The sequence below is a fragment of the Penaeus monodon genome, chromosome 42 (assembly GCF_015228065.2).
Source record: "Penaeus monodon isolate SGIC_2016 chromosome 42, NSTDA_Pmon_1, whole genome shotgun sequence".
In the NCBI taxonomy this organism is placed as follows: Eukaryota; Metazoa; Arthropoda; class Malacostraca; order Decapoda; family Penaeidae; genus Penaeus; species Penaeus monodon.
Genome location: NC_051427.1, coordinates 1,566,320 through 1,578,571, shown reverse-complemented (window position 1 = coordinate 1,578,571; position 12,252 = coordinate 1,566,320). Strand labels below are relative to the sequence as shown.

Sequence of the window (12,252 nt, the reverse complement as noted above, 5' to 3'; positions counted from 1 at the left end):
ATTCCGCTCTCCGTCTCTGTTCCACCTTTACTCTAGCTGCCCCATGCACCCCCCCCCCCTATCCTCATCCTGCTCCCTTTCCTCCCCTCTCCTTCTTTATTTTCTAATTCCTTATCTCTTCCTCCCATCCCTCCTCTCTTTCTGTATTGTTATCCCCTCTCCCTCTCCATTCCCCACTTCCTCACCTCCTCGCCCTCCCTTCACGCGCCCTCTGCTGCGGGTCTGCTTCAGAACTGCGAGTTGACGAGGGCGCCGTTCTCCTTGGCGCCCTGGCTGGCGGTGGATCGCGTGGTCGTCATGGTGATGGCGGTCGTGGGCTCGTCCCTGATGTCGTGGGTCGTGAAGGCGTCGTTGGACTCGAGGTCGTGGCCGCCCTTGCCGCCTCCGCCGCGAGGGTTGGAGGAGCCGCCCCTCCGCCGCGGGAACACCGAGTTCTCGACGGTGAGGGCGCTGTTGACGTCCTTGCGGGCGGCGCAGATGCACGCCTTCATGAAGCTCTTCTTGAAGTTGTCGCTGAGGAAGGCGTACAGGATGGGGTTGATGGCGGAGTTGATGTAGGAGAGGCACGAGGAGATGAGGAACAGGACGATCATGAAGGAGCTCTGGCCCTCGCGCGGCGGGCTGAAAATGAGCGCCAGCTGCAGCACCCAGTAGGGCAGCCAGCACATCACGTAGACGGTGATGACGGTGAGCACCATTTTGGTGACCTTGCGGTGGCTCTTCTTCTTCTCCTTGGACTTCGCCTTCGGCCCCACCGTCTTGAGCTTGTGCAGCACCAGGCTGTAGAAGATGAAGATGAGCACGAGCGGGATGCCGAAGGCCAGGATGAACGAGTAGAGCGTGAACACGAACTGGCCGCTCACGCCGAAGCCGTCGGGCCAGAAGATGTTGCAGTTGATCAGGTCGTTGACCTTGAGCGTGTTCGAGTACATGAACACCGGCACGATCATGAGCGCCGAGATGGTCCACGCCGTCAGCGACACCAGCTTGGAGATCATGGGCGTGCGGAACTTGTTGGAGCTGATGGGGTGGCAGACGGCGATGTAGCGGTCGGCGCTCATGATGGTGAGGAAGAGCGAGCTGGTGAACTGGTTGAGCGACGTCGTAATCATGTACAGCTTGCACATGATGGAGCCGAAGGCCCAGTAGCCCATGGCGGACGTCATCATGAGGAACGGGATGCCCACCACGAACAGCTCGTCGGCGATGGCCAGGTTCACGATGTACAGGTTGGTCACCGTCTGCATCTTGGAGAAGCGCGTCACCACGTAGATGACGAGCGTGTTGCCGCAGAGGCCCACCAGGAAGGCGACGGCGTAGCAAGCCTGCATGATGATGTTGGTCACCATGTGGATGGAGGAGCTGTCGCCCGTGAACAGACCCAGGCTGCAGTTGCGCTCCATCTCGCGATCGACGGCGTTCAGGTACGAGCAGTTAAGCGGGAACGAGCCGTTCACGTCGAACAGGTCGAGGTCGATCGAGTCGTTCATCTTGGCGGTCGGCAAGTTGGGTCCGAAACACGGAGCGCGGGGGAGCTACGGCACCTCGACTAATAACGTTCAGTATACTTCATTCACATATATGGCCTTGCATTTCGACCGTGATTACACACACGAATTTCCAATACTGACCAAAGAGCATTTTCACACGATGGAAAACTCCTTTCGCCGTTTCTGATTGGGTTTATCGCTATTCCTTATGTACAGCTGTTCTCGGGTGTCCCCATCACTGAAGGCGATTTCTCTTCAGATTAACAACGCTCTACTGGAGTTTGTCTTGAAGGCGATCTTGAGCGATGCTTCAGAACCTCTCGCCTCCGTAATGATCTGGGTCCTCTGCAAAGAGACGTGGGAAATTAGATTCAGTTTAGAATAATTCAGAATTCGCCACTCTCTCTCTCTCTCTCTCTCTCTCTCTCTCTCTCTCTATCTATCTATCTATCTGTCTATCTATCTATCTCTCTATTTTCTCTTCTCTCTCTCTCTATTTCTCTTCCTTCTTGAGCCTTTGTGTGTGCAAGTGTATATGAGAATGTGTTTAACTGTGCGTGAATGTACATAACTAGCGGGACCCATGAATATTACACGGAGAAAGAGATAGTCCTCTCTCCTCTCACCCTATTCCTTCTATTTTTTACTCTCTCCTTTTCTTTCAACTCTTCCTCGTCCTTTGCCTTTTCCGCTCTCCTTTGTATGTCCCCTTCGCTCCTTCCATCCCCCTTTTTTTATCTGAGCCCCCTCCCCCTTCCCCTGTTCTTTTCACCCATCTCCCTTTTTTCTTAAGCCCTTCCCCTTCCTTTCTCCCTCGCCTCCCCTTACTTCTCTCCCTTCCTCTCTTCTTCCCCCCTTACGTTCCTTCTCAACCTCCCACCTTCGAATAGTCGTGTAACTGATAAATGTGCATAGACTGACTAAATATCACAATGCGGTATACTTCCCTGGGAAAAGTAGAATGTTAATGATAGTAATGATGATAATAGTAATAATAACAACAATAACAACACTAATAACAGTGCTGACAATAATGGTGACAGAATATGATTCTTATAGGTTCGTCATATAATGTGTGTGTCTGATGCCCTGGTATTTACAGTATGTTGTCAAGGATCCCAGAAGATCAACAAGAGCGTTTGGAGATGTTGATACCTATGCAGAAGGTCCAAGCTGCGTGTCTTCAAGGCCTTGATACTGCCGGTTTTGCTCTATGGAAGCGAAACCTGGACGCTATTCATTGTCTTGGAGTCTCGCCTTGATGCCTTTTGTAACAAGTCCCTTCGCCAGATCATGGGGTACAGTTGGCAGGGCCGCGTGTCCAACCGGCGGTTACAACGTGAGACTGCCATGGGACCTGTTACTTGCATAATCCGGGATCGCCAACTTAGGCTATATGGCCACCTAGCTCGTCTCCCTGTGGACGACCCTGCCCATCAGGTTGTCTCTCTGCGAGACAACCCTGGGTGGAGGAGGCCCGTGGGAAGACCCAGGAGATCATGGCTTGGGCAGCTCGACGAGACCTGTCGCGAGGAATTAGAGATGGGCCGTGGGCCTGCCTGGAGACTCGCCTCGAGGGATCCTCGTGGCTGGAAGCGAAGGGTGGATGCGGCCATGCGCCCCCGTTGGCGTTAGCCCCTTGATGATGATGATGATGTCAAGGATCAGCCCATCCTACGTCAAAATGAATTGGCTGCAAGATGCCCATCTTACGTCAACATGAAGAGACTTCATGTCCGCAGTCACATGGAATATCACTTCAGGCGTAAACATGAAACGTAATGTAGGAATGAATAGAAGTACAAGCAGTGATAATATAATTGGTTAATATCTGATTTTCTCTTATATACAAAATCATATCAAAACAGAAAAGAAGAAGGAAAAATAGTGATAAAAAAGGGGGGGGGGGAGAGGAAGTACAAAACAAGAAGCAGCAATCCAAAGAAATAATCAAGTCCACCCGTTACTTTTCGCGTCACGCTCTGTAATATACAGCGTAACACGACAGCAGACAGCACGGCAGCCAACCCGAATAGGATATTAAAAAATCCTGATTCGGAAGACGAGATTTCGCTGCACATCCTAATACTGTGACGTCACGATATCTGAGGACTCGGAGGATAAGGAGAAGCTGAGTGACAGGTGCAATACCCGCAGTTGCCAGGTAGGGAGTTTTTGATCTCTCTCTCTCTCTCTCTCTCTCTCTCTCTCTCTCTTTCTTTCTTTCTCTTTCTTTCTTTCATCTCATCTCTTTCTTTGTCATCCCTTTCATCATTTTCACTCTTTCTCCCATCCATCCACCTCCTCTGCTGCCATTCTTCTCTGTCTCCTTCGCCTTTTCGCCTACCTCTTCTATTCCTTTTAACTCTTCCCTTCTTAATTTCTTCTTTTTCTTCTTCCGACCCTTTCTCTTCTACACATTCTTCTTCCTTATTCTATTTCTTCTTGTCCTTTTCCCTTCCTACTACTATTCTGTCCCTCCCTTTCCTTCTTTATCACTCTCACTTTCCCCTTCCATCCTCTTCGTTCTCATACCCCTTCTCCTCTCCTTCTCTCCCTCTTTTTCCCTCTGTTTTGTCGAATCTCGCCCTCTTTTTTATTCTATTCTATTCCTCCTCTTTCTCATCATTTTCTTTCTCAACTCTTCTGCTGTTCTTTGTCCTCCTCTTCTTTCCCACCCCCTCTTCTCCCTCCTCTAACCAACCTCCTCCTTTTCCTCCTCCTCCTCCTCCTCTACCCGACACCCTCCTCTTCTTTCCCACTTCCCCCTCCTCCTCTAGCCCACCTCCTCCTTTTCCTCTCCTTGTCTTTCCCACTTCTTAGTCCTCTACCCCTCATCTTCCTTGCCTTCCCTCTCTTCCTCCTCCTTTTCTTTTTCGCCTCCTCGTCCTCTTCCTCCTCTACCTTACATCCTCCTTGTCCTCCTCCTCCTTTGTTCCACCCCTTCTTTTTCCATCGCGTTCTCCTCCTCCTCCCCACACCCTTCCTGTCCTTTTCCTCTTCCTCCTCATCTCCCCTACATCTTCTTTTCCCTCCTTCTCCTCCTCTTCCCTCTCCTCTTCCATTCCCCCTCACTCCTTTTCTTACCCTCGTGAATAAATTGACACCAGTGCGTGTAGCTCGATAAGCTCCATAGCATAACCTGCTTAATATGCTACAGGCCTGTCAGGCTGTCAATACAAGCTGTCAGCAGTTCCGGTCAGCAGCAATAACAACAACAACAGCGCCATTGTGTGTTGTGGATCCTCATGCATAGTGTGTGAGAGGAAATTTTGAGCCAAAATTGGTGTTGATGTTCTTGCTTATGGCTTCTAGAAATATCTAGAGGGTTATAAGTATGATGATATCAGTGATCATTATCATGTTAATAATGATGATGACGATTATGATGATGATGGTGGTCATGATCATGATGATGTTGGTGATGATGATAATCATAGTAGTAATAAAGGTAATATTAGTAATAATAATAAAAACAATAATGAAATAACAATGATAGTAATAATAATGATAACGATAATGATACTAACAATTGTAATAATAATAATAAATAATAATAATAATAATAATAATAATAATAAGAAGAAGAAGAATTAGAATGAGAGACACAGAGACAGAGAGGAAAATGGCTAAAGAGAGAAGGAGAGAGAGAGAGAGAGAGAGAGAGAGAGAGAGAGAGAGAGAGAGAGAGAGAGAGAGAGAGAGAGAGAGAGAGAGAGAGAGAGAGAGAGAGGGTTATAAGTATGTTGATATCAGTGATCATTATAATGTTAATAATGATGGTGAATTAACAATAATGAAATAATGAAAACAATAATGAAATAACATTGATAGTAATAATAATGATAACAATAATGATACTAGCAATAGTAATAATAATAATAATAATAATAATAATAATAATAATAATAATAAAATAGGAATAATAAGAATAAGAATAAGAATGAGAGACAGAGACAGAGAGGAAAATGGCTAAAGAGAGAGAGAGAAAGAGAGAGAAGAGAGAGAGAGAGAGAGAGAGAGAGAGAGAGAGAGAGAGAGAGAGAGAGAGAGAGAGAGAGAGAGAGAGAGGAGGGGGGTGGGGGGGATAGTTTAATATATAGAGAGACTGATAGGCAGATAGAGATAGGTAGTAAAATGAGTGAATAAATAAGTGGATATATACAGAAAGAGAAAATAATATATAGATAGCCGAATAGCTTTTTCAAATAAAGGTGAAAATTGACTAGTATTAAAAGACTTTCTCAAAACAATCACTCTCAAGACGACCCCTCCAGTACGACCCTCAATTAGGTCTAAGAATATAGTATTTTTGTCTTTATTGACGCAATTTGAGACTGAAAAGCTCTTGCTCCAATATCATATAAGTATATATATCTTTTCGAGATGTGGAATTTTATAGATCGTAGTTTATCGAAAGAAATATTTTATTTTCTGAAAAGCTTCCTGGAAATAATAGTCCGGAGCTAGAATGTGCACTCTATTCCTAACTGTTTCCGAGTTTTGAAACAAAATGAAGTTATGTATAGAAATGATATGGGGGTCGTATAACTGCAACTATATACACCCAAACAGACACATGCACATACACATACAAAACAATCATTTGTAATTAAACCTACACACATGTATATTCCAAATAGCTGTGTGTATGTGTGTGTGTGTGTGCGTGTGTGTGTGTGTGTTTGTGTGTGTTTGTGTGTGTGTGTGTGTGTGTGTGCATCGGCAAGCATAAAAAACAGTTGTTCTCAAAATTAAAAACTAAAAAATATCATCAAAAGGATTTCTTTTCAAAACTCAAAATAGAAAGTGAACTCGAAAAAAACAAACCATTCAGAAGTTTAGCTTCACAGGGACAATTGTCTTGAGTTTTATTGCAATGTGTGTGCAGGAAATGTATTATTCATATTGCCGTTGCAATATAAATGAAATGAAATGAGAGAGCGGATAAATGAGTGAGAAAAAGGGAGGAAGTTAGAGAAAGAGAGAGAGAGAGAGAGAGAGAGAGAGAGAGAGAGAGAGAGAGAGAGAGAGAGAGAGAGAGAGAGAGAGAGAGAGAGAGAGAGAGAGAAGAGAGAGAGAGAGAGAGAGAGAGACAGACAGACAGACAGACAGACAGGCGGACAGACAAACAAACAGAGACAGAGAGAAAGACAGAGAGAGATAGAAAGAGAGAAGGAAAGAAAGACAGACAGACAAGGACAGAAAGAGACAGAGACAGAGGAAGAGAGAGAAAGAGAGACGGAGAGAAAGATCGATAAAGATAGAGATAGAGAGAGAGAGACTGAGAAAAAAGGTCAGTGTGAGCCTCAAGCATCTCTTACGGATAACCTGCCCCGGGTTTTCTCTTAATATCTGTATTTCTTCTTTGACTAATTACGTCTACGTTTCTCTGTCTCCCTGTCTGTCTGCCTTTGCCTCTCTGTGTTTCTCTGTTTGTTATTATTGTTATCATTATCATTGTTATCAATCTTTTATTATTATTATTATTATTGTTATTAATATTATTATTATTATTATTATTATTATTATTATTATTATTATTATTAATATTATCATTATTATTATTATTATTATCATTATTATATTATTATTACCAGTATTATTATTGCTGTTATTATTACAATCGTTATTATTATTGCTGTGATTTTTCTTCTTATCATTATTATAATAATTGTTTTATCATTACCAGCACCAACCTCATTATCATTATCGATATTATTAGTATGATAATAACAATAATGCTTATTTTTATTATTTTTAATTATCAAAATTGTTATCATTATACTATCATCGCTATTAATTATTACCATTGCCTTGTTATCATTATCATTATTCTTATCATCATTGCCATTATCATTTTCATTCATAATCATCATCATCATCATCATCATCATTTTATCATTATTTTGATGATAACATTATTATTATCTCTATTATCATCATCGTCTTGAAATCTATCTTCATAAAACGATTCCACCAAAACGATGAAATTCTTTGAAAAGCGAGTGTCTAGAGCATTCCCTTTCCTCTCGAGTAGCCAGTATCATTATTGTGTTTAGCGGTCACTTCTTTACGTTGCAATATCATTGCCTTTATTGTTATGTTGCATCTTGCTCTGGGCGATATTGCAAGAGTTCCAGTGTATTTCACTGAAACGGGTGGGTTGTTCGGAAAATGGTAGGCCATCTGTTTTTTTTTTTTCTTTCTCTCTTTTTTCTTCTTTTCTTTTTCCTGGCGAGGGGTGGAGGGTGTAAGAGATATGGATGTATACGTTGTGAAAATGAGAGTGGAAGGAGATAGATAGATAGAGAGAGAGAGAGAGGGGGGGGGAGAGGGAGGAGGGGAATATTCCCGTGTATACAGACGCATTAACTCTTCTTCCAAGGACCCTGACCAACTCTCCCCACTAGAACTAATCCACTAGAACAAAAGGCCAAGTTGTAAGGACTGTCTGACCAGAATCCATATTAGTTTCATGGAAAGTATTTACACTAAAACAATATAGCGAAGTTTTACGGACGCGGCCTTGTCCTTATAAATAAGTATATTACGTTTCTTTATCCAATGCGTTACTGCGTTGTTATATCTTACTTATCTATACACACGCAAATACATAAACACACATGGACAAGCAAACAAGCACGCACGCAAACAAGCACATACACACACACATAAACACACACACACACACACATACACAAACAAACACACACACACACACACATACACAAACACAAACAAACAAACAAACACATATACAAGCAAACCCAAACGCACATCCTCCTCTTCTCTGAACCCTACCCCCCCCTCTCTCGTTCCCCTCCCACTCCCACCCATAATTCTTTGACCGGAAGAAGGAAAGTTGTGTCAAAAGCTTAATTTCTCGCATCTTTTCCTCCGAGCGCAGGGAAACGCGCGCCGAACTAAAACGACCTTCACACTTTCCTCAAACGACTTTCTTTCACCGTTATTTTTTTTTAAGGGGGTATGGGGGTGGGATTTTTTTTTTTTTTTTTTTTTTTGGGGGGGAAGAGGGGTTTCAATAATTTTCTGGATTTGGGAAGAAATATGGAGAAGTTAAATGAACATGATGATAAAAAAGATAAGGATGATAATAATGATCATAATAACAATAATGACAATAGTAATAATAATAATAATAATAATATTAATAATATTAATAATGATAATAATAATAATAACAATAATAATAATAATAACAAAATAAGTAATAATAAAAATAATGATAATAATAATGTTATAGTAATAATAATGATGATGGTAATGATAATGATATTAGGGATGATAATAATAATAATTATGATAATAATAATAGTAACAACAACATCAACAACAATAATGAAATAAAAACGAGAATAAAAGTAATATTACTGATACTGATAATGGTATTAATAATAATACTGATAATGATAGTAGTGATAATCATAGAAGTCATCACAATATTAAAAACAACAATGCTTGTAACGAGACAAATGTTATCAAAAGAGTAATGATGATAATTACAATTATTATGATTATCATACTAGTATTGATAATAGTATCAGTAATAATAATAATTATAAATGATAAAGGATAAAAGACAATTCTTGTGCTTCCATTTTTCAAGGAGCTAAATGGACCTTCACAAATTCCCCGATAAACTCTCATTCTTCGTCATTTTTTTTTCTTTTTCCTCTTTTTTCTTTTATTTTTTTCTACACCTCATCCGTTTTGAAAAATGGTGTATGTTTTAGAGAGAAAATAGTAAAGGAGAGAGGAGCAGGAACCTGAAATTGGTTTGTCTTCTTTCGAATATTTGCCGAATTTGGGAAGAAAAATACGGAATAATTATAATAATACTGAAGACGTGCTAATGGTAATGAAAGTAAACAATTATGATCATAATATTTATCATTTGATAATATTTATATATATATTTTTAAAAATAATTTATCTGTCTTTTCCCTCTCTCTCTCTACCTTTTTCTATCACTCATTCTCGGGTAAATAGTAAAGATAAATGAGATTAACAAGCAGGAGAAGAGAAAAGGAGAAAAAGAGAAAAGATAAGAATAGGAAGAAAGAAAAGATGCAATACAAAAAGAGAAGGAAGAAAAGAGAAAATATAACAAATCAGAGAACACGATAAGAAAGATAAACATTTAGAACAACGAGAGAGAGAGAGAGAGAGAGAGAGAGAGAGAGAGAGAGAGAGAGAGACAGAGAGAGAGAGAGAGAGAGAGAGAGAGAGAGAGAGAAGAGAGAGAGAGAGAGAGAGAGAGAGAGAGAGAGAGAGAGAGAGAATGCGCAGACAAAAAAGCAGTAAAAGAAAGAAATATAAGAAAAAAAAGAGAAGAAAAAGATAAAATTAAATATAAAAACGCAAGAAACTTATACGCACGTGTACGCATGCATAGCACTTAAGGAACACATGTGGTGAGCGTGTTCTAGCTCCTTTTCGAGACGGTCTTGTATTAAACATGTCTTCTCGTGGAGGCTGGCGGAGGTTGAGGATTTGAGGGGGGCGGGAGAGGTGGGGGGGGAGGGGTAGAGAGGGGAGGAGGGAGAGGAGAGAATGGGGGGAGGGAGAGAGTGGGGGTGGTGAGAATGAGGGAAGGAGGGAGAGAAGGAGAGAGAATGGGGGGGGGGGTGAGGGGAAGGAGATAGAGAAGGAGAGATGGGTTTGGGGAAACGGGGAAGGAGGTAAGACGTGTTAAGGAGGTGTGGGTGAGAAGGAGAACAAGGTAAGGGTAATTGGGGAAAGCCGGGAGAAGGTGGGGGGTGGGAGGGGAGAAAGCAGATTGAGGCGGCGTATTCTTGGGGATTGGGGGGGATGAGGGAGGAAAGGAGGAAGAGGGGAGGAAGGTAGAGGTTCCTGGGGAAAAGGAAGGACAGGGGGGGAGGTGGAGAGAAAAAGGAAAAAAATAGAAGAGGGTGTTGGGGAGGGAGAGAGGGGAGTACTAGGTAGGGTATATTGGGGGATTGGAAGTGAAATAGTATGAGAGTAAGAAACTGATGGGGAGACAAGAGGGAAGGGGAGCTTTGTGGGATGGAGAGGAAGAGAGTAATATTATGGGGGAATGAAACAATGGGAGGAGAGAAAGGGTAAAATGAAGTAGAGGAAGACTAGCATAAGATAAAGATAAGGAAGAGTGGGGAGAGGAAGTGAGAGAAGAGGAAGCGTGGAGAAGAGTATAAAGGAAGGGTGAAAGGCGAGTGAATAGAGGGAATGAAGAAATGGGGACAAGAGAGAGGAAGATGAGAAATGAAAGGGGGGGTGCTTGGAAATTAATTTTATTTCCTCTGCCTTGTTTTTGATTATCATTATTGTAACCATTATAAATGTTATTACTATAATTATTGATACTTTTATTAAAACTATTGTTATTGTTATAGTACCTTTATCACCATCGTCAATATTATCATTATCATTAACAGGGGAAGGGGAAGGGAGGGGGCAAGGGTGAGCAGTGCGGGTTAGATGGCAAGCGTTTTGTATTTTATTGGTATAACAACGATAATATTGATTATCATTACCACTGTTATCATTTTCATCCTTCTATGACAGAAAGAACTAATTGGTTATTAGATGGTCTGCTGTTCAAGGATTATCATTTGATAAATGGCAGCAACTGCAGAGCGAAAGAGAAGATACATGGCAACAAAGAATGCCAAATCGCCGCGTCATCAGGTGTCCTGAGCAGCGAAATTCTGCCTCGCAATCCAAAAACTAAGGCTTCAAATTACGAGCTAGTTGCAAGAGAAACAGAATGATTAAGGCTTCAGTTCCAGCTTAACAACATGGATACTCGCTCATGGACGCGGAGAGAGGGCGATTCAACTCGAAGAGTGAGGAACGTGCTCTCACACGCCAGGGCAGTACACTGTATGATATTGCACAGTTCTGACGGTGTGTGTGTGTGTGTGTGTGTGTGTGTTTATATATATATATATATATATATATATATATATATATATATATATATATATATATATATATATATATATATATATATATATATATATATAACAACCCTCCCTGACCAGGGCCGAGATACTCAAAGCTACCCGTTCGTTACAAGGTCGAGGGCGATGTCACCTCCTAACCACATCTTACCTTCCGATCTCCTTACTGCATTGTAAACCACCCATACTCAAAAAAGTTTTACAATGCAGTAAGCATAATGTAAGGCCCGTGTTTACATTGTAAGTTAATGCCTTTGACTACCAAGAGAAGGCAGATCAGTGGTCAGCCTGCTAGACCTAACAACCGATGGAAAACCATGGCTGTCTTATTGCCACGCCTCGAACGGTCACCAACATCATGGAAGGCCCAACCACTGTCTTCCCAAGTGATATTTCCAAAGATTCAACTAAGTGTTGTAGAATATACGAACTATGACTAGTTCAAGCTCTATACACAAAGAGAAAATGATAATACGAACTAGCAATCGTCTTCAGGCAAAAAATAGTACTTTAATATGTATTGTTATTTCCTATATCCTTAACATTGTATTTATTAAGTCTCACACTTGATTTGTGTTATATACATTTCTTTCGGTAGCATCCTGCAAAAAATTATGATTTCCTGCGAAAGAATTTAGTGTAAGCATACAAACGGAAGAGTTACTTATCATCGGAATAATCATTTTAAAAAGCATTAAATTGGATATTGGACATCAAAGAAGGCGTGATATTGCAATAAAATAATAGTTCCCGATAACTGTGTTTTTCACGCTGCAATGCTCAGTCATGAAGAT

The 12,252-nt window shown here is 41.5% G+C and overlaps 1 protein-coding gene across 1 annotated transcript; it reads right to left on the bottom strand.

The window, feature by feature from the left end:
- Positions 1 to 227: 227 nt before the first annotated feature.
- On the bottom strand, positions 228 to 1,831 carry LOC119598950 (somatostatin receptor type 2-like). Its single transcript, XM_037948659.1, has one exon. It carries the CDS (start codon positions 1,488 to 1,490, stop codon positions 228 to 230), a length of 1,263 nt encoding a protein of 420 aa, XP_037804587.1. The 5' UTR covers positions 1,491 to 1,831.
- Between the last annotated feature and the right edge of the window lie 10,421 nt (positions 1,832 to 12,252).

What these genes read in the sequence shown, in the direction of transcription:
- LOC119598950 (XM_037948659.1), bottom strand. Translation starts at nt 1,490, where the DNA reads ATGAACGACTCGATCGACCTCGACCTGTTCGACGTGAACGGCTCGTTC.